Raw genomic sequence first — 23,923 nt, forward strand, 5'->3', positions numbered from 1 at the left:
AAAGAGTGAAGATTACTCCGCAAGAGCAAAGTGTTCCCAGGAAAAGTAAATCTAGACCCATGAGGGAAGAACCATCTCAGCCAGGAGATCCGCCACTATCTATGCTGGCGCAATAAAATGTGTCAAAGTAGTAAAGTTTATTCAGAGCAAATGCTCAGGAAAATCGGAACCTTATTTTTAAGCAAATGTACACTTGACGTGGAGGTGGAATGTTAAGCCCGTATTTAGCAGGATACATTTTCAACCAGGATCCAAACTGATGAATTGTAATGAACCGCACAGTCGAATGGTTCACAACCTTAACCAGATGCACAGATGATGGCGATTTGTCTGCGTAAAGTCGCAAGGGTAAGGACAAAGTAGCTACGAAATCTTAATATCGGAGTAGATGTTCGGTCGTTGGGGGTACTAAAGTGAAACCAAAGAAGACACCTGCAGAAATATCGGATTAAAACTCGACCGGCCCCTGGGAGAAGAAGAAAACGATAACCGATAGAGTTGAAAGTGGTAAAGGGATAGACTTGCTACCTCGTGAGAAGGAGGAGCCATGAAGTGAGTCATAGAGAAAAAGGAAGTTATTCTGATAATAGATGAATGCATAATATAGTGAACGAATGGTACCAATATTGATCAAGTAAATCTCACCATTGCGTTGGCATTAATTGCGAGGGCAGATTTTAAGAATGACATTTCAACAGTGCTAGCTAATGGTCCCTATGTAAAACGGATGCGTGGTCTGCTAAGAGTAAATGTGTAGCTAATCTGGGATACATCATGCGAGAAACCAAGAACTTTTATATCTTCTAGAGTTCCTGCCTAAAGGTCTTGCGGCTGTCTATGTAACTGTTGAAATCGGTACAGTCAAAGCAAAAATGGCAGTAACGTTTCGTTCAAGTCCAAGTTAGCTGAATGACAGCCTTTCTCCCCGGGATGGAGTCCCGCTTGGTCATGGATGTTTATGTTCCGCTTAGCGCTCATTATTTCCGTAGTATTAAGTGTGGTGATAGCGAAACTAAACCAAAGTCTCATTGAAAGACAAATATTTCGAAAACAAGTCGGGAAACCGAAAGCTGGACGCTTCAGGTATGAAAGGTTGTGTGTATTTCCTATATGAAAATATTTGGGTGATATTTCGCCCATTAGTACTTAGCACGTAATGTACTGCATATATTAAGTCAGAATGTTCACTTTCGCGTGCTATTGACATTCAAAGTCTTAGAATTTGCACAGAAGCGATAACTTTGACTTGTTATAGCTTTGTTAGTGATAGTGCGATTTCCACCATGATTTCATGATTCAGGATTGACTTAAGGAGGGCTTTGCAGTCAATTACTAAAAATTGTAGCTATATACTATTCTTAACTTTATTTGAACAGATATCAGCATGGAGGGTATTTCGGATCCTAGGCACCATATAGTGGCAGCTTGGTGATTTTTTCAGATTTTTCGGTGGGGTAGGTTCTGAGTACGGGTCGGTGAGAGAAACGACCACTTTTCAACGTCCGTTCTCCGTTCGAGTATATACTCAGAACTGAGACCAGCTTTGAAAAATACTAATCGAAACCTTTCATTTTACACCCCTCATGGTCATCTTTGGGGGAAAAAATGTACACCTCTCTTTTGCATATAAGGAGACCCTCTTTAACTCACTGTATGCGTCCGCAGTTCCCAGCTTCCCACCAATAAATCAATCGTTATAACCATTTCTGCGAAAAATGCGTGTGACAGACTGACAGGCAGACAGACAATAAACCGATTTTATTAAGGTTTTGTTTTATACAGAACTTTAAGACGACTATTTTTTTAGAATTACGGGGTCCTAAGACCGCATCATCCCAAAAAAAAAATTCAGCTCGGGCCAAGCTCTGGTCAATAGTATAGGCGGATTTGCGCTCAATAAAATTCATAGTCATGGTCTGAAGGGGGTCCTAAGTCCGTATCAACTTAATGCAGGACCGGACCAACTGGGGAGCAACTTACTCCCTCTTTTCTGGTCCACGGACCCCTCGCTTAGGGCTTGCACCCAAACTTTTTAAAAAAAGTCAAGCGACGACGGCTTTACGGTTTCTTACCAGGGCAGAGGCAAATCGTCAGACGCTGCCTCACCTCTGCCCTGGGAGCAGCGTGACCGTAGCGGCTCGCAGATGTTGAATGCTCCTTTATATAATTCGTAGAACACGACATGCCTACGAATTATATTGAGCGCAAATCCGCCTTATTGACCAGAGCTTGGCCAGAGCTGAAATATTCGTTTTGAGAATGAAGGGGGTCCTAAGTCCGCAGTCATTCAACATCTGCGAGCCGCTACGGTCACGCTGCTCCCAGGGCAGAGGTGAGGCAGCGTCTGACGATTTGCCTCTGCCCTGGTAAGAAACCGTAAAGCCGTCGTCGCTTGACTTTTTTTAAAAAGTCATGTTCTGTTCTATGAGTTATATAAAGGAGCACTCAACATTTGCGAGCCGCATCGATCATGTTGCTCCCAGGGTAGAGGTGTGGCAGGGTCTGACGATTTGCCTATGCCCTGGTAAGAAACCGTAAAGCCGTCATGGCCTAATATTTTTAAAAAGACTGCCTTCTTTTCCTTTAGCCTTTGTCCCATTTGCAAGCGGGGTTAGCTAATCGTGATTGGTTTCGCCAATCTATTTTATCATAGGACTTATCTGGATGTAGTTATCATTCAAATCACCATACAGCGTATCTAGCCACCGCTGTTTCGGCGGGCTATTGGCCGCTTACCACACTTCGATGTTCAGACAAATCTAGGCGAGTGGACTTTCGTTATGGCGAACACTCAGAACCATAGAAGGCAAAAGTGTGCACGACATTGCGACAAATTTTAGACTTGAGATTTACGTTGATATCACGATCACAAAGGACGCCAGTTGTGGACCGCCGATTCATCCAGGTTGCGCTAATGTGTGAAGCAATTTCATAACGCGTTGGCTGATAGCATTGACTCGAGGTATTTAAATCTCTCAGTTCTGGGCAGGTGACTGACATTGACGGTGGTAATGCCTATTTCATGGGGATCGGTCGTCAAAAATTCAGTTTTATTCAGATTAAACGGTTTTGATACACCAGCCAGACTTCGAACTTTACTTTTCGGATCGTGGTAGAGCAATTTATCTCAGTGCACGAGTTCTTCTAGCACTAAGTGTTGTCATAGAGCATACTAGATGAGTTCGTGTGGCACACAGCCAAATACTTTCTCCACATCCCGAAATGCTATCTAAAGAGGACGATGCTTCTCACGGTACTTTTCCATGAGTAACTGACCCAGCGTGGATTATGGCAGTAGTTGCGCAGTTCTTGACGGCGGACGGTAATTTGAACATTCTGCTGGACTACCTTTCTTTTTCTATATTGGAGCTGTGGTACTTTCTTCCCAGTCAGATAGTGTTCCACCTTCTTCAAAAACACCATTGAGCCACAGTGTTGAGTTCCAGCTTTTTGCTTTCCGGAGCCCGGACGCCATGTCGTCAGCCTCTGTTGCTTTTTTCAGTTTCATTCGTTTTATTCCTCGACTTCAATGGCGGTGACAAGTGAAATGGCTAAATACGTCTGCAATGCTTGTGGAAATGGATTTTTCTTCATTTGAAATCTGCTCGAAATTTTCTTACCATCTATCTGTTGCCACTCGTCGTTCGGTAAGCAAAGTACCATTCTTGTCATTAACGCAACAGAAGTGTTCGATATCCTGTGTACGTTCGTTTCGGCTTTTGATAAGTCGATACAGATCTCTCCCGTAATTCCAAGTGTTCAGTTTATCATAAAGATCTTTGCAATAGACCGCTTGGGTGACAGCGATCGCTTTCTTTGCTTTTCATTTGGCATTCTTATAAATTTGGCAATTGGCGACGATAAAACGTCGAGAAACTTGTGTTCGAAGCATTTCTTTTCACGGACCTTCATTTCAACATCGTCATTCCAAAGCTAAGTACCTCGGGTGATGAAACGCTTACCTGGCTCGTCGTGAACTCTGGTGTTGGAAAGGCAGCTTTGTGGATTGTGTCTGTAACTTGGTTCCACAACTCTTTCCCATTCTACATTCTGTCTTCTTACGAAATCGCCACCATTTAATGTGCGGCGGGCCAGTGCGTTCCTCACACTGTTTTATCGGTGGTTTAATTTGCAAGACGGCAATCAACGATCGATGTTGACTTACATGGTCCCATAGGGAACCGCTTTGCAATCAGCTACGGTGGTAAAATGTCGACGCCTTATGAGAGTATAGTCAATTTGCGTTTTATTACTCCCACTATAAATGTAGGGAGATGGTTCAATCGTATTAATTTACATTAATCTATAGCATGCAGATATGTATTTGATTTAGTCGGACTAATTTACTTACGTCCTGACGTCGTCCATGTGTGGAAGTCTAATACCTCAAAAAGGAGTTAATAGGAACCATACCCTTAACTAAAAGTATTTTATACCATACTGAGGAAACGATCAGTTTTCGAGGTGAGGATCAAGAATCCATTCAAAGTACTGTGAGGATGAGCGTGGTTAAATAGTGCGATTATGGGCACTGCGCTGTTGAACTTTGGAAGCCTGCGAGAGAAAGCATTTGCCAAAATATAGCATTTCTTCTTTTTATCACATTTTGGCACCCCTTAGTTCCTCCAATATTCTCTTTCCAATTTCCATCCCAACATTCACTTATATTAAAAATTTAATTCTTAACATGATCAATTTTATCTTCCTTGTCATAATTTTTTTCCCAGAACCCTACAACTTCGTACCTTTGCCCAAAACTTTAAAACCCATCTCCATTCAAATGTTACAAATTTTAATAGAGCAATTTTCTAACTTTGTGTCCGTATACCTCAGTGTAGGCTGTCGTACGGAAGAGCGCGATTCAAATCTTACTAGTGGCAGTGGATTTTGTATCGTGATTTGATGTCGGATACCAGTCCACTCAGCTGTGAAAGATTACCTGAGCCAAATCAGGGTAATAACAAAGGCAAGCGCAATGCTGACCACATTGCCTCTTACAGGCTACTGCAATCCCGTAGTGTCCTGACGGGCTTGAGTGAAGTGCCCAAATACGCTTCAAGGCCCTAATCCAATTTGATTGTCGCGCCAACGATTGTTATTATTTATTAATTTTCTAACTTCTCGAAACGATCGTTGACCTTTTCACATAGGCTTCCACATGCTGCATATCATTATCTGCAATCTTAACATTTGTTTCTGGCTAAGGCGAATCATCGTGTATACGTTGGTCGAGATCTGGTTGGATCGCTGTCCGGTTGAAAACCTGTTTGAAGGCGATTGATGGCTAATGCGCGGACGAATATCATTTTGGAGAGGAGTGCGATTCGTAATCTCAAAGTATAGTAATTAATGTTGTGGCGTATAGTTAGTTGCGCAGTAATCTATAAAGTGCATTCCTTTGTTTGGCAGTACCGTTGTTAGAATATTCGTTACTAGAAATTTCCGGTGGTATGCCCCTTCAGCGTATGTATTGTCTCCTGCGGGATTACATAGGAAGCTGATCGTGTGTAAGGATTATGAATTACGTAAGATACATCAGAATGTTGAGGTGGAAATTTTATTACTCGGTGAATTGGGTTACATCTACGAAAAAGATGTATACCATAGACACGTTTCATTATAGGAATATTTAAGAGCAAGCCACTGCCTAACGGTAGTTGGCAAACCAAAAATTATTTCTTTATTACAAGTAAGTTAGGGAGATTAACTAGATGACGATCCATTGACGAAACATACAATGATGGCGAGTCATCTATCAGCTATAGGATTTGTTGCATAAACGTTGTAAGTTAATTATATGAGGCTCGTAAGCTTTTTCGGAAGTGAATCGGGAGATAAACTAGGAGTCTGCTCTAAACTGCATTCCATTTATATCATTGTTTTGTTGATGGAATATATCTTGGCTTGTGAAAGCACCTTGAAATTGAGTTGAAGTAGAAAAAATATTAACAAGTTATTCACTGTAAAAGTAGGATGTAAATGTTTCCAAAGTATAGGTAAGCTTCGCGAGAATTTGTAGTGGTTTCTGCATGCCGAGAAACTGATATGTTTTTATTGTTTTCAATGATGCTAATATTTACAGAAAGATCAACAGCTAATCTTCCGCTAACACTAAGGCTAATAAGATCCACATGTTGTTCCACGTGAAATTTGCTCAAGATTGGGCCCGCCTTGAATGATGCACGCACAACGACTGTTGGTTACTATATTTTGACCGCCGATTTTATAAATCTTACCAAATATATTAGGATCCAGAAGTAATTCAACTCGATGTGGTACTGACATACTACCCTTACGATGTAGACAGTAGCAGTTTGATTCAAAAAAGTAACTGGTAGTAGGATTTTCACCAAACTTTCAAGTATGCTGCTTTATATGAAAAACTATATTATTGCAGTAAATTTTGAGAATTTACGTAAGTTCGCGGTTCAAACTGTATCTTGATTTGACGTCGGATACCGATTCAGCTGTGGTACCTGAGTCAAATCAGCGTAATAATCTCTGGTGAGGGCAATGCTGACCACATTGCCTCCTATAAGGTGCTGCGATCCTGTAGTGTACCGTTCCGGTCTTAAATGAAATGTTCGAACACACTTCAACGCCTTGATCCAATTGGATTGTTGCGCCAACGATTATTATTATAATAATGTACTATAAGTTGGACCTTAGCAAAAAGCATCAGCCGGAACAGACATTCCCAGAAACGAAATTTCATGCTGGAGCTGAGTGGGGTGGTTTGCCGACTCAGGGGGGAGGTGCCTTATGACAAATATAAGAGTAGTGCCTGAGCTACAGGTGTAATCGCCTAGGTGGCAATCTGGGCGTGTGGAAATGAAGCCATCCAAGAAATTATGGTGTGTTCAGTAGTTGTATTCGTCAGGGCAAAAATGACTGGCATCTACATATATAGTTGCTATGCTTTACCAAACGCGACAATAGCTGAATTCGAGTAAACGCTAGGTATGTTGGTCTTGGATGAAGGTCATGTTGGAGTACGGATTGGTTTGGAGACCACAATCAGAGGTTTATCAATGTATTTGAGGCATGCATAGTAAAAGGATTTTTCCCCGACCGGTGGAAGTGACTGAAACTAGTTTGTTCCCGAAGCCCAAAAAGTAACCGGGACATTCACCGTCATACCTGATATGTCTTATCGACACGGTATCTTTCCTACTGTGTTCGTTTTCAGGTCTCCCCTCTCCCAGCTCCTCTGAAGTTACCTCTCGGACACTTTGGTACGACACGAATGAGAGACTAAAGCAGTACAGGGTTACAGCCGGAGTACCACAGGGTTCCGTGTTGGCGTTCTCCTGTGGAGCATGTGGTACGACGGTTTTTCTGTCCTTTCCGGGCCAAAGGGGCTACGATAATTGGTTTTGCAGATGATCTACTCGTGCAGATGATCTGCTCGTGGTTGTCGTCACGCCATAAAAACGGTTCAACTCACGGAACAAAAAATGTGGGCTACTAATTGTAGGAAAAGGAATACGATTAGTACTCGGGTTGGTTGTTACATCAGCACTTCCAGCACTTTCAAATACCTGGGTATGATGATTTACGCAAAGATCAATTTCAAGGGACGCCTGGACTACAATGCCTATGAGAAAGCGGGAAATAAAAGCGTATGGTTAGCACGGATGATGCCTAATATTGGAGGCCCAATATACAGCCGCAGATTATTTGTCGACGGAGTAATTCGCTCTACACTGTTATATGCTGAACCAGTTTGGGAGGAACAACCACTTGCGTGCGAGAGAAATTGAAGTAGAGTAAACATGGCTTACCGCTTTATGGGGCTAAGGTTTTGCATCGACTTATGACTTATGTGTTATTATGGGAACTGTCCCAATAGACATTTTGGCAAGTGAGAAAAGGAGAGCGGACCTCCCTGAAAAGCATATAAAATACCTAAGGGTAGCTAGGCGGGAGTAGCTGGAAAAGTGACAGCAACGGTGGAATGAGTCGCAGAGAGACCGCTTGACCTACATTCTGATTCCCCGTATTTAGGAATGGATTCAGCGAAGACACGGCAAGATTAATTACCACCTGATCCAATTCCTGTCAGGCATGGTAGTTACAGGAAGTATCTGCATCGATTCACGTTGGATGGCTTACCCTACCGCTCTGAATATGTTTGCATACCTGAGGATCCGCAGCAAGTCATGTTTAATAGTCCACAATGCTACTCACCATCAGCATATACCCTGAGAACATCGTCGGGAAATGCGGAAGTCGGAGGCAGACTGGCCCACAGGGAATTCCGCAATCTAACGACGGATGGTGGAATTGGAGCCTCACTAGTTTAAGAATAGATATTCCGCGATTCTCTACTGACCAAAATAAATCGGAGATTGGCTAAAGTACAAAACCGAATTCCACAGCAACTGAGTGATAAAGCCAAACAATTTCAAGGACTTCTAACAAAACATAAAAAACATCTAAACTGTACGAAGTATCTGGTCAAAGACAGAATAAGGTCGTCTGTTTGTTTGAAAAGATGAGAAGGAAAATGAAGAAGGCAATGCATGTAGCTAGAATAAGGTTGAAAATCACAAACATCTTTGGGTGTGGAAGCCGGTCAGGTAAAGGTAATGTAGTCCTGGGATAGACACTAATAGCGTCATCGCTAGGAAAGGTAGTCTTTCGTTCGAACGCGTGGATCTCTCCCTTTTCAAATCTTTCAATTTGCTTGATGATGTTGAAGTCAGTTGAGTGGATTTTAATTTCTTATTTTGCTTAAAAAAGAATTATGAATACTCCGACATCTCAGATTATTGAAAATGCAAAGTCAACTCTGAAACAAGTTGGGAAAAATTCCTAATAATAACTACGTATGTGTTGCCACTGAAGGTCAAATATGCGATACGCTTTTGTTTACTAGAAGATGATATCACTTCACCATTTTTACTATCATTAAACATATTTTTGTATATGACCGTTGTTTTCTTATTCGCAAAAATTGCTTTTAAACTGAAATCGGGCCCGTCTGTGGCCTATGGGGATCACGGCTTATCACTTGGTATTCATTAAATGCTTTCTTAATTTTTACGGATAATTAAATTACGTGATTTTGAATATTCATTCGGAATGTAATCACATTACATTTGTATTATCATTTTAAACTCATCCAAGTAAAATTAATCTATTGTCGTTACAGTGTTCCTAAGTGTGATCTTAGTATGTAGGTTATATAAGAACCGGAAATATTGATTTGATAGTTTAGATCTTTATACAAGACAACTAAAAATTACTGGAGAAAATCCCACTTGGAAATTAGCCCAAGCGGCTCTAAAGGTCATTAAATCGTGTTAAATAGTGCACCAAAAATTCATCTACCGACATTTTTAGACTTGCAGCCTATTACATTCTGCAAAGGAAAAAAGGGCTCAAAACTGAATCTTGGCAAATGAAAATTCGCAGATTATACTGGACATGCACATTTATTATACTGGACATTCACTCACACGTGTTGAGTGATTATCTTGCAAAAGCAGATTCAGAAATTTATTCTACTGTAATAATTTAGGAGATTGGGCGATGATCAAACATGATCTGAATTGATTCGTGTCGACCAAGAAAGCAAAACTATCCCAGAAACCTAACATAAAAAGATGAGGAAATTGATTGTGAAATCCGTCTATAAATACTGAAGCTTTACTGAAGTGTACCATCAATATGTGCTTGGTCGTTCCTATGCTAGCCATATTATCGGGAATGTAGGGTACTTCTACATATCAGCCCCTGACTTGTCATTAACCAAAATTTCGCCTATTATGAGACTGAACCGAAACCTGAAGTATAAAAAAGGAATACCGCAGAATTCTAGCGAAAAGCACAAGCGAAGTTAAAATGGGGAGAATAAAATAATTACTTGGCTCAACCACGCGCTTGGATTCGGTGAACTCGAGGCCCGAGTACCGCGATTAAGACGGAAGATCAATGGAAAAACGTGTGCTTTATCGATGTTACCCCTGCCTCAAATATTTAGGAGGTGCGGGTTTTGGGAATCCCAACCTTCCTTGGTATGCTCAGGCCATAAAAATGGAGGACGCTCCTTTGTTTTGTGTGAGTCCTACGGGAGATAGGGAAGAGAAAGCGAGGGCGGAGTCTTCAAATTAAAAATTCGATTCAACTCCCATATTTAGATTATATTGAACCAGGCGAAGAAATGAATGAATAAATAAAACAATAATAAATGCCAAAAATCATACGAAAAAATAAAAATCCGATTAAACACTATTAGAACTCTAAGAGACAGAAAAACCATATGATTCCGTAAATATTTATATTGCAGTGCCATCGAATTATAAACACTAAGAAATGGATATCAACAAACTTGGGTGACGAAGGAAGAGCGACGGAGTTGGAGTTGGAGAAGCACATGAAAAGTGAACCCCACTGTTATTCGAAAGCTCCAAGTCTTCGTCAACACTTTTCTTCGACCTATCATAGGTGAACACTGGCTTAATACTATTATAAACGAAGAATTTGGTCGGCGCATAAGCCAGTTGTCCATGGACGAGTTGGTAAGCACGCCGAAGTGGAAATGGATAGGTCACACATTAAGAACAGACGACAATTGTATTGCTGTGGTACCACGCTCTATCAAGATGGCCAACGAGTGGGTCACACTATGGGCGCTTGGCACAGAAGAGTAGAGGAGCAGTGTGGGTGTCTCCAATAGTTCTGGAAGGAGTTGAAGCGCATTTCGGTGGACCATTAAACGGCAACCATACATGTATCTATAAAAGTGTATGAAATGATATAATTAAAGATTTGTTCATGTAATCAAAATTAAAGTGATAAAATTGAATAATGTACGAAGGCAAATTTTCGGAATAAATTTACAAGAAGCAGTGGTCAGACGCCAAACTACGAAACCCCAAATACTTTTTATTTTTAAGCATAAATTGATCAATTGTAAACACGTAGTAGTTTTTTAATCCCATATATTAGCCATAAAATGGAATAATGATTCGATGTAGCGTCTAGCGTCATACACACATGTTTCTACGCCGCAATTTTTCAGTTAACGTTTTGATAGTTTCATGTGATTTTTTGGTATCCTGCACCAAATAGTTCACCCTCTTGAATTGAAAATTGAATTTGATTAACACTGCGGCCAACAGGTTGGTCATTAACAATGAGCTGATGTAGCTTCTGCCCTGATAATGATGAACAGGCCATGGTATGCCAATTTTTTTGCCCAAAAAGCGTTAGAGAAGTTTACAAGGACTTGTCTGGAGGCAGCGACTATCTAATTTGTCTTGGTCGCCATTTATACGTGCTGTATTGATCATCATCATCATCAACGGCGCAACAATCGGTATCCGGTCTAGGCCTGCCTTAATAAGAAACTCCAGACATCCCGTTTTTGCGCCGAGGTCCAGCAATTCGATATCCTTAAAAGCTGTCTGGCATCCTGACCTACGCCATCGTTCCATCTTAGGCAGGGTCTGCCTCGTCTTCTTTTTCTACCATAGATATTGCCCTTATAGAATTTTCGGGTGGGATCATCCTCATCCATACGGATTAAGTGACCCGCCCACCGTAACCTATTGAGCCGGATTTTATCCACAACCGGACGGTGATGGTATCGCTCATAGATTTCGTCATTGTGTAGGCTACGGAATCTTCAGAGGATTCTTCTCTTGAACGCGGCCAAAAATTCGCAATTCTTTTTGCTGAAAACCCAAGTCTCCGAGGTATACATGAGGACTGGCAAGATCATTGTCTTGTACAGTAAGAGCTTTGACCCTATGGTGAGACGTTTCGAGCGGAATAGTATTGATGCATGCCAAATATGGGAAGTGGCTATCGGTAGAGCAGGCAATGACTGATTTGATTTTAAGGAACTCTTGCGATCGCTCCGAGAATGAAATAATTTCGGCCGGACAAACAAATATAAAGTCTAGAGCATAGAAGAACAGCACCACGTATATTTTTTGGTAATCAAACAGTCCAAGGATAGTATAGGTCGAAGGGCGAAACGTGGATTGGTACATACGATGGAGCATAAAACTTGGGAAACGAACTAAACTAACACTTACAGCTCTACTACCAAAATCTATCTCCACCTTCACGTGGTGATCGCCGAGAATTATTTCTTAATGAAAAACCGTAAACGTAGAAAAATTAGGGTGAGTCTCCCGTGCCTGAAAACGGGAGAAATTGTATCAAGTGGTCCTCCAGGTGGGTGGTCGGGTAGGTTTAAAAACCCTACACGGAAAACCAAAGTTAGTTTGTTGGAGAAGAGTCACTACAGCATATATTATAGTGGCCATTCGGTAAATCATGTGTTCGGGGGTGGCTTCTTAGTCAGCGAAAAATGAAATCTGCTGTTATCGGCTTTGAAAACATAAGCGAAGGGCTATGCATTCTACGTTTGCCAGGCAAATTTCGAAATTAACGTTCACGTTCCTAAAGAGAAGAATGCAGAGTCGGAGAAGGATACCTTCTACGGGTCAGTAGGAAAAACCCTCGAAACCTATACCAGGATACCTTCTACGGGACAGTAGAACGAATTCTCGAAGCCTCTACCATGATGTATGATGTATGATGTCAAAATTATACAGTCAACTAGGGGTAGAACACGTATACACGCAATATGTTGGGACTCATAGCTCTCATAGAAAAATGGTAGTGTCACACGAAATGGTTGCTGAAAGTACTTGGTTTGCATGGAAAGCGGACCATAAATATTCATGGGCCTCTTCAGACGGAACCAATTTCAACCAAATTGACCACATGCTTATCTACCGCCGCCACTTCTCAGTGTTGACGGAATGTCAGAACATGTAGGGTCCCAATCACAGTTAGATACTAGACAGCTACCACACTCCCCCTTGCCCTTCAAGGGGGAAATCAGTGCGAGTACGCACGATTTCAAATTGTTTTGCTTTTGAGCATGAACGACGCCTTCAAGGTGAAATACATTCTACACCAGAAGGTAACCTTAGAAAAAATAAGACCGTTGGGACAGATTCAATGTTTCAATTGTCAAAATTTTGGGCACGTTGCTCAAAATTGTACATCGGCGCGTTAAATGCACCACAAAACATCCGCGTGGCGACTGCCCACGCCCCTAAACGGAGGTGCCGCAATGCTGCAACTGCGGCAAAGTCGGACATCCTGCCAGCTTCCGCGGTTGCCCAGCATATAAAGATATGCTGGCCCGAAAAGAAGCTGCCAAAGCCCGCAAATCTAAAGAAGCACAGCAGACCAAACAGGCAGTAGCACAACTGTCGTAAAGTTTGGCCAAACCAGGCATATCTTACGCCGAAGCCATGAAACAATCACTGCCCCGCGTGGCCCCTGCACCTCCACCTCCAACAAAGTCTCTCCCAAACCAGCCGGCTGCATTCCGTTAATTAGTTGGAGCCCTCACCTCAGCCAGCACGAATGAACAACGGCAATTCGCTGCCATTAAACTTATTCTTAATTTATGGAGTTAAGTATCGTTACTTTTAACTCCGAGTCCCTTGTATCTCACGCTAAACGTGCCACTGCCCAGGTGTTGATCGACTCTCTGAAAGTAGACATTTATTGCGCTTCGGAGACCCATCTTAAAAGCAGGCATAACGTCAACTTCACCGGATATAATACCATCCGGGACGATAACAACACCGACTCTGCCCTATTAATAAAAAAAGATTATGAATTCGAGGAAGTCGCCATAGACAACCTGCTAACCTGTTCCGCCGCGGCGGCTTTCATTAAAACGGCTGGCAATAAACGGATTCTCATTGTCTCCGTTTATATTAGGTGCCAATCTAGAAATGAGGAACTGGGCCATGACTCTTCTTGAGCGATCTCCAGTTGAAATCTAATTACCTTGTCTTTGGAGGTGACTTTAACTCCAGGCACACTGATTGGTGCACACGGCCATTAACTGTAATGGGAAAACCCTGCTCAAATGAATCCACGACCCTTTCTCGTCTACCAATCTCGTGGTGGTCTTGCCGAATTCTCCGGCAAGGCCCAGTAGTCAATCTATATTAGACTACTTCCTTCTGTCTATGGAAATGAAGCAAAGCTTTCAGGTAATATCATGTGATACCTTACCAGGTATGTCTGACCATTTCGCGGTCAATCTCAAACTGTCCTCACTTCTTTCTCTGAAAAAGAGAGTAATGACCACAATTAGGTCTTTCGCCCACACTGACTGGGATAAATTCAGGGCTGAGTTAGCACCAAAACTCAACTTGAAAGAGCTCTCAAATAATCGCAATCTGTCGGACAAAGAAATCGACGAGGCTATTAACTTGGGGTCTGACGCTATTGACACTGCTACACGCAGAAACTCTAAGCTGATAAAAGTCGATGAGTTTGAATTCAATTCTCTTCCACATGAGATAATGCTCCACTTGAAAGTTAGGCAGATTTGGAGGCGTAATCTTAAGCGCAAATTTCACGAGTACGGGAATAAAATAAATGCGGAATATAAAGCATTATTCTCCCGGATTAACTGTCTCAGTACGCTAATCCGTGGTATGGTGGTGACCTTCCGTAGCAAGGAACTGACCAGCAAACTTGCAGAGATTAAGCCTGGAGCTAATATGTTCCAAAATATCAACAGGCTAACCGGGAAATACAAAGCCCGTAACCTTGTTCTAACCCAAAACAAAGTGCGAGTCTGCAGTGATGCTGAAAAAGCAAAAACACTTGGGGAATTCTTCGAGCGGCAGCTCAACGCAACACCTCCGAGCAACAGAACGGCTCTCACTAAGACTGTTGATTCAACAGTCAAAGATTTCACTTCTAGGAACTGCTACTGAATCACGTCTTTTTCTGTCCAGAACCCTTCCAACAAGCCTACTGATTCGAGCAAATTTCTGAGTTTATCACAACTCACTGCTATTACCCATAACCTTAACGGTAAAAGGTCAGCAGGCCCAGATAGAATTACGAATTTCGTCTTAAAAAATCTTCCAGTAGCCTCCATTAAGTTCCTGCTTGCGGTTTTTAATAACTGCATTAATAATGGCTACTTCCCATCCACCTGGAAAATAGCCAAAATTATAGCCATTCGGAAAGGAGGTGTCTCCTGTGAACCTGGCAACTTCAGACCCGTTTCATTTCTATCTAACCTGAGGCAGCTTTTTGAGAAAGCATGGACCGTAGGGCTGGTCCAACATTGCAATCTTAACAACATTATTCCAGACCATCAGTTCGGTTTCCGTGCTAAACACGGAACACAGCATGCCCTGAGCTACCTCCACGATACTGTGGCCGGCAGACTTAACGTCAATAACAAACCCACGATAGCTTGCGCTCTGGATTTGAAAAAGGCCTTTGATTCCGTCTGGATAAACGGGCTAATCTATAAACTGATCAAATACGAATTCCCAATCCCGAGGTTTTTACCAACATGTATAAGATTTATTTCATAATTGCCAGTTTATAAGGATTATATGTAGTTAGATTATTAATATCAGTTATTGAACTCAGGGCTATAGAGATTAAATCCGGGCCGGGGTGATAATTATGCGCAAAACCGGGCTTGGGGTGGACATCATGCGGGCCAAGGGGAAAGAACACTCCGGGCTCGAGGGAATTTCTCCCGTTCCACCCCTTCTCGTTAGGCCGAATTAAATGTCCATCGAGGCCTTGGCATAACAACTTCTTGAAACTGCTAGATATTTTTGACTATTTAGATGGTCAGTTGTTCATTTGTGCTTTACTAGCATGGCCATCCAAAATGATCTGGAACCCATAGTAGCCATACCGGGTTGTGCGAGTCACGTGTATTCAATTTATTAAGGCATTAGAGTTCACCTGGTGGGGCCTAAGTGCCTTGACGCTTGGCTTTCTATTAGAATTGCAATGGTGTGCCTCTATAGTTTGTTTGTAAGTAAATGTAGCCACACTTATCTATGTTGTAAATATTCGTCTGCTTTGAAGTTCATTTGCCTTCGACCGGTGACCCTTCCGAACCCTCCCTCCGTTGTGAGGGACCCACCAGTGTGCCAGGTAATCAGTTGCTAGTTTAAGCAATCGGTCAAGAGGAGAAGGAGAGGAGCTGGTTTTGTTTCTTGCCTAAATGAAGCTTCATTATCATGCTATCTCTTGCTGTCGGTAATTCCACATAGAAAGAATCTCAATCTTATTTCGATTTAGGCAGTGTCGTTGATACCCCAGACATTGTGGAGATTGCTCTTGCGAGTACTTTTATGTACAAATAAAGAGGAGTCAATCCCAAAGTGACCTCAAGTGACCAAGTTGGGCCAGTGACAAATACAGAAGTTAGTCTCCGAAGTTTATGTACTCCCCTGAATCCTGAGCCGAGATGGGTTCAATTTGCTTAGATTACCATAGGCAATCATTGGCCTTACTTAATACTACTGCGCTATATATAAATTCCGCGTAGTATTTTGGGACATCTCCATTTCTTCCCTGCTCTGAACTTGCAAACCATCCAAGCGATTGTACCTGTCCGTAATATGTACCCGACGTGAGCTTTCCAGTCTAGTTTTTGATCTGGTGTAATTATCAAGTATTTAAACTCTGGTTCCGTTCAATTTCTATGCCATGCAGTCTAATGGCACTAGAGTTATGAAGCTTGCCATTCTTAGTAAGTAGTAAATGATAAAAACGTAGACAAGGCTATTTTTTGGTCTCTGTTGCATCTGGTAATTGATACAGGAGAGTTTTGATTGATCGTCGTACCCGATAAATATGTTGACATGGATGCAGAGGAATTACGCATTAGCATGTTAAGTCTAATCTTCACCGTTTTTAGTACAAATGATTGTAGTAGTTAGTTAGTTAGTACAAATGATGATATTTAGCGCAGAAAGGATCATTTCTGTGTCATTGGAAGATGTCATGATTTTAGTGGTTTAAAAGTTCCGATTGCCTAGTTATTCTAGCACCCAACCATAACCGTTTTCCTCTTCCTCAGTTTTCCTTCTTCATCCCTTGTCTGTCATTGACACCCGTCAAATGAAACCTTTCTGTTCTCTTCGTTTTGCCGCCGTTGGCCTTAGAAGTTGCGCTTTCAATTACAGTAGATGTAGCCTTTGCATGGTGGAGGTTTACCTAGTATATTTTCGTGCTGACAATGGGCTCGTTTAATGCTTAGAGCTCTTATCTAATGTCGTCCGATATGGCACATCTTGTTCGCTTTCAGTGTTAGGAGGTCCAGGTCTCCTCCACAATGGACGCCAGATTAACTTGCCTGGCTGCCTTTTGGTCTCTGGGGACGCGATAGCCTTTTCACTGGACGTGTCCTACGCAGTATCTTTCTTAAGTTCTCTTTGAGCACATGCATTGGGATATTACCGAACCCGTAATTGATACGGTACTAATAGCGTTTAATTGTCTTCAGGAATCGGTCATCTTCTACAATCGTAACGAGTTTGGCTTTGGCCTCCACTTTGCATCTGACGATATCCAGAAATTCAACCTTTTACATGGCGTTGGCCTGAGTGATTCCGTTGTGGAATATGTCGCAGAGTTTACTATCATAATATAAGACCTGCTCGAAAGCGTGTTCCGGTGACCAAAAGCTTGTCACTCCATCCCTTACACATTTGCTTGGTGATAAAGTTTCCGATAATTTCTTGCTCCTCAGGTATGAGTATTTGCTTCGGAAATGATTTAGGTAAAATGACCAGTCGGGTGGACTCCACCATATTAACATAATTGCGACTTGTTTTTTCTTGTGTTCGCATTTAGCTTCTTGTGAGCATGCACATCTTGGGATTGGGGAAAGCATTTATCGACTCCCCGGTATAGCTCCGCATTGCTAATAGTAAGGTTGCCTACAGGGAGATAGGATGGCTCCCAAAGAGCTATGTTCCGCATCACTAGATCTTGCAGTCCACTGCTTGACTTCGACTTCCATTATGTTTGGAATTGAATAGGAATGCCAGATGATGAGGCTTCTGGGTATAAGTGTTATTAAATCGTAAGAAAAATGGGATAATAGAAATAATAGTTGCATCATATACTATTTTATAATAATAATGGTATGCAGTATAAATGGGGTAATGAGTCGGCCGCAAGAATTTTCACCTTTCCTCACTGCCGGGATTACCTACCTTATCCCTAAGAAGGACACGGTGCAGGACCCCGCAGACACAAGACCGATCACTTGCTTACCAACCCTCTACAAATTCATCACGTCCATTATTAGTGGAAGGATTAATGCGCACCTCCAGACCAACAACATTCTGTCCGAGGATCAGAAGAGCTGCCGAGTTGGGTCAAGGGGATGCAAAGAGCAACTCATTATCGACTCGGCAGTTGTAGGACAAGCAACTAGAGGCTAGAGAAACCTCTTCAGTTGCTATATCGATTATGCCAAGGCTTTTGATAGCGTTCCGCATACCTGGCTAATCGACATCCTACATCTGTATCGCATTGATCCGAAACTAATAAAATTTTTGGCGACAGTTACGGAAGGGTGGCATACCACCTTATCGGTGCGTACATCTGATGATGCTAATACCTCAGAGCCCATCCGTATACGGAGGGGCATCTTCCAGGGGGATTCGTTGAGTGCTCTTTGGTTTTGCACGGCACTGAACTCCCTTTCATGGCTACTGAATGAAGCTAGAGGGCATGGTTTTGCAATAAAGTATAGCCCACGTGCTAAGTGCGAACTGACACACTTGATGTACCTAGATGACATCAAGCTGTATGCTTGTACTGACAATCATTTTAGAAGTCTATTGCGAATAATAGACATGTTCAGCCGTGATATTCGGATGGAATTTAGATTAGACAAGTGTCGAAACCAAGCCATCCGCAAAGGTCATCACGAACCGCATGCCAGACAAAGCATTGGTGACCTCCACATCGAAGCTATCACTGAGACTGACTTCTACAAGTACCTAGGAATTCTGCAAGGAACCCATGCTCGAGTTGGTGATCTGAAGGATGCTCTGCTGTCCGAATTCCTGCGACGTGTAAACATGGTGCTGAAATCGCATCTCTCGGGAAAGAATAAAATAAGCGCGTTGAATGTATTCGCTACCCCTTCATTGGTCTATGCATTCGGTATATTGCCGTGGACGCACACCGATCTGGAAAACGTCCAGCGGCGGATACGGAAAACTATGTCCAAATTCCGAATGCATCATCCAAAGTCTGCCGTGGAGCGGATGAACCTGCCTCGTGACATCGGCGGTAGGGGCGTGGTTGACGTGGCGGCACAACATCATCGCCAAGTCGACTCGCTGCGTGCTCATTTTTGCATCTTTGGCAGCCATTTGTCGATTTGCATTTGTCGAACAGATGGCACAGCGCAGCATGTATTGGGACCGGCAAGTTCTGACTGATCGCCACACTCTACACAACAAGCCTGACCTACTGTTAGTTGACAAGACCATTGGCTCGGGAAATCAAAGAAATTTGGCGTCTCGGGCGGGTGGTTGTAGTTCCCATAATATTGTCAGCTACAGGTATTGTACCGAAATCCCTCACGGCTTCCCTTGATGTCCTCGGACTTTCGGGTTCAAACCATGCAGAAGTACACCATTCTGCATACGTGCTTGATGTTGCGGGGAGTACTCGACGAATTCTCCCACTGACCTACCACCGGCCACCACCACCAGTGCCCTTTCAGTTTGTAAGTAGTTAGGATCGTCCGAGCCTAAATGCTTGGCACTTAGTGCTAGTATTAGGTAAAAACCGGCATCTGCCGAGATTGTGATAACTCGGAAAATAATAATCATTGGTGCAACAATCAATATTGGATCAGGACCTTGAAGTGTGTTAGAGCACTTCATCCAAGGCCGTAACGGTACACTACAGTACACTGTAGGAGGCAATGCGGTCAGCATTGCGCTATTTTATAAGGAATGTGATAAATGCGGTAAGTGATAAAGGGGAATATCAAGCAGTGTATCATAGAGGTATCACATTGCTGAGTAGCATTTATAAGATATTCTCCACTATCTTGCTAGGCCGGATAGCTCCACACGCCCAGAATATCATTGGCCCATACTAAAGAGGCTTCACTCCAGGAAAATCAGCAAAAGATAAGATTTTCTCCCTACGGGCAGCGATGGAGAAACTGTTGGAAAATGGCATCAGTTGCACCATCTTCTCATCGACTTTAAAGCCGCCTATGATAACATAGCCAGGGCAAAACTGTACACGGCCACGGGAGAATTCGGTATCCCAACGAAATTGATAAGACTGACTAGGCTGACCCTGACTAATGTGCGAGGCCAGATAAAAGCAGCAGGATCACTCTCGAGACCATTCAACATCAACAATGGTCTAGGACATGAGGATACTCTTTAACCTGATCCTGGAGAAAGTGATTCGTGATGTTGATGTAAATGCTAGAAGCACCACCCTCTTCAAGTCCACCAACGATGCACAGTCTACCTTCATCTATTTTGAGCAGGCGGTCTGCGATCTTGGGCTGGAGATTAATGAAGTTAAGACGAAGTACATGGTGGCAACGTCAGCGGCAAAAACAAAACCGAAAGAACGAACAACATCGAATCGTACTGGTCAAACGAAAACAATGAAGATAGGACACTACAACTTTGAGACCGTTGAAAAATTCTCCTATTTAGGGTCGAAGATCACAATCGATAACAGCTATGATGATGAAATCCGTGCACGGTTGTTGGCAGCCAACAGAGCCTATTTCAGCTTACAAAACTGTTCCGCTCGCAAGTCTCACCATAGGGTCAAAGCCCTTACTGTACAAGAGTATGATCTCACCAGTTCTTATGTATTCCTCGGAGTCTTGGGTTCTTACCAAAAAACTGCGAACTCTTGGCCGCATTCGAGAGAAGAATCCTCTGAAGAATTTTTACCCCCCTACATGAGGATGGACGATTCCGTAGCCTACATAACGACGAAATCTATGAGCAATACCACGACCGTCTGGTTATGGATAAAATCCGGCTCAACAGGTTGCGGTGGGCGGGTCAGTTAATCCGTATGGATGAGGATGATCCAGCTCGGAAAGTCTTTAACGGCAATATCTATGGTAGAAAAAGAAGACGAGGCAGATCCTGCCTAAGATGGAGCGATGGCGTAGGTCAGGATGCTAGATAGCTTTTAGGGATATCGATTTGGTGGACCTCGGCGCAAAACCGGGATGTCTGGAGTTCCTTATTAACGCCGATCTACACCGGAACCCGGTTGTTGCGCCGTTGATTGTGATGATAAGTTTGGTGTAATGAATAGTGTTTACGTAAAGGATTTTTAGAACTGGAAGGAAGCTCGCAAATCTAGTTTCATCTGCTATCTATCTGCTATGTTATTCAAGGGAGATGGTACGTCCAGAGTGATTTTCTTTGAGTAAGAGCCTGCTGGAGACAACCTTTCTGTTGCATTTCTATTCCAATGAAAAGAGTTATCAGTCTGAGTGTAATTATGCGGTGTTTCCAACGACTAATTATCTGGAATAATAAAAAACTTGTTGCTCCTTTTTCATTGGTGTGGATATTTGTTCTTGCAAATACCTATATTTCGGGAACCACTTGTTCCCTTCATCAGTGCTAACAAGTTTAGCAGTGGTTCCCGAAATATCGGTGTTTGCAAGAATAAATATCCACACCAACGAAAAAGGAGCAAGAAGTTTTTCATTATTTCAGAGTTATCCGATTTGGCACTAAAATGGTACACATCTGAAGTAGTCCATCCATGGTCAGGAAACATGACAAGACGTTTTTTCATCCCAATTGAACTGATGAAGTTATTTTAAAGATTGCTTTTGGGCTAGTTTTGCGCGGCAGACCCCTTGCAGAAGTTTCATGTAGGTTCGGGTTGTTGCGCATACTCAACATCGTATCGACGTGCGCTTTCCAACTCCAAGATCGCCATGTTTTAAAATGTTTCTCGTGTTTACCAACATGAATATTAATGGACCGATGTATTTGCATATGATGCAAAAGAAATTGCACTGATGTTTCAAAGTTCGTCTTCAGTTTCAAATTTGGTAGTAGGTACTCATGTCAAACTCATCGATTATTTATGGAAGAGTAAGTAAGAGTAATTATTTTCAGGGATGTTATAAAAATAAAACTATAACAGATATAACGAAATGCCCTTCTACTGGGTGTTGACTACAATTTGCAGTTATTTCAACTAAATAGTAAAACTTGAGAGATTCCGCATACTAATAACAAAGCTTGTCAAGGCTTAATCTAAATGATAAGGTTCAAGGTAAAATGACTCCTTTAAGGAAACAATAAGATGAAAGCAAAGAACATACCGACAACCTTGGAAAAATCTAAAATCTAGGTGACATCCAAATATTGGTGATTTTGCGTCAGCTTCATATTTACTACTATTTTGGGTTGATAACGAAATAATTTTGGATGTTTTTTCCCTTAATCAGCCATTTGTTTTCCTATGAACTATTAGATGTTATCAAAACAGAATAATAAGTGAGCGAATATTTTTTTTACGTCCAATACAAATGACCTTTTCTTATCATCTGCCCACTAACGCTCACTTTTTATACTTAATTTCGATTGTAATCTCAATGAGGGTTACACGCTGATTTGCGAAATCCGATCTCTATATAAAGCTGAAGACAAACCGGAATAAGCATTAAGTCTTTTGTCTGTGCTTCTAAAATAATTAAGTGTTTGCTCACCAGCCCAAAATGAAGTTCCTTGTAAGTATAAACTTTGTTGGATGTGATTGAATTGCTCACCGGACTAGGATATAGTGGAAATACAAGATAGAATTGATTTAGTGAAATATAATAAATAGCTAATTAGGAGCATTATTTGGAGTTACAACTTATATGAATGCGATTAGGGCCGAGTAAACCTATCAGGAATGAAAATATGAAAAGTAGGACGCATACATGAAACTGCAAAATTTCCCTTTAGATTACTCAGCAATCTCTGCTGAAGATCATTCTCAGTTTTTAAGGAACTAAAGAACACCATGAATACTTGCTAAATCCTTTCCTGTAAATTATTCAAACCTCATTCATTATACTTTTTTATGAAATCCAACACCTCCTTTAATATATCTTCTTTTATTTGTAAACACTGAACGGATATGCAATTTAACAATTACAGATCATCTTTGCTATTTTGATTGCCTTTGTCGCGGCCAACAGTGGATATGGTGGACGTGATGAACATGGCCGTGGTGGTTATGGACACGGTAACCAAGGATTCGGCGGCCATGGAAGCAGTCATGGAGCAGGTCATGGAGGCCAAGGAGGATATGGTGGACACAATAGCGGTCATGGAAGCCATGGAAGCCATGGAAGCCATGGAAGCCATGGTGGGTATGGCGGTCACGACCGAGGTAAAATTTTATTTCGAAATAATTAGCAACACCTTCAAATCGGTTTTTCTATTTTCAGGACACAACCGGGGTTATTAGGATTTAAATGACGAGTCTACATTAGAGCCAAATTTCTACCGAATTATTGAATAAGAAAAATAAAATGAATGAATGAAAAAAAGCCTTTTTAAGTGGGTGAGGAAGCGTAATAAGGGTAACAATTGCTTTATAGGCAAATGTTGAATATAAAAGGATATGCCGAGATTATAGTACGGTATAATGGTTTATATTTTAGTAAATTGCATAACTTCTCAGCCAAATGTAAAGAAATTCCTTCCTCCTTGCCTTTCTTGAGAATTCATTCGGGTTTTGTGTAAACACAAAACCTTATTAAAATCGGTTTACTGTCTGTCTGTCCGTCACACGCATTTTTCTCGGAAACGGTTTTAGTGATTGACACTAAATTTGGTAGAAAGGTGGGAACTGTGAACTCTCACGCATACAGGGAGTTACATCCTTTTATGTCAAATTTAAGGGGGGGTGGTCCCAACACATGCAAAAGGAGGGTGTACATTTTTTTTTCATCAAATGTAGTCATGTGGGGTATCAAATCAAAGGTTTCGATTAGTATTATACTTTTCGAAGCCGGGCTTGGATTTGACATTTGTTGGAAAGGTGGGGAGTGAGGGGGGCTGAA

General features: G+C 42.0%; 1 protein-coding gene across 1 annotated transcript; it reads left to right on the forward strand.

Moving 5' to 3' along the window:
• Window positions 1-22,439: 22,439 nt before the first annotated feature.
• Window positions 22,440-23,407, forward strand: LOC119660914 (holotricin-3-like). Its single transcript, XM_038069879.1, has 3 exons — window positions 22,440-22,597; window positions 23,013-23,247; window positions 23,306-23,407. Exons 1-3 carry the CDS (start codon window positions 22,586-22,588, stop codon window positions 23,323-23,325), a joined length of 267 nt encoding a protein of 88 aa, XP_037925807.1. The 5' UTR covers window positions 22,440-22,585; the 3' UTR covers window positions 23,326-23,407.
• The last annotated feature ends 516 nt before the right edge of the window (window positions 23,408-23,923 follow it).

The sequence above is a fragment of the Hermetia illucens genome, chromosome 1, assembly GCF_905115235.1.
Source record: "Hermetia illucens chromosome 1, iHerIll2.2.curated.20191125, whole genome shotgun sequence".
Taxonomy (NCBI): Eukaryota; Metazoa; Arthropoda; class Insecta; order Diptera; family Stratiomyidae; genus Hermetia; species Hermetia illucens.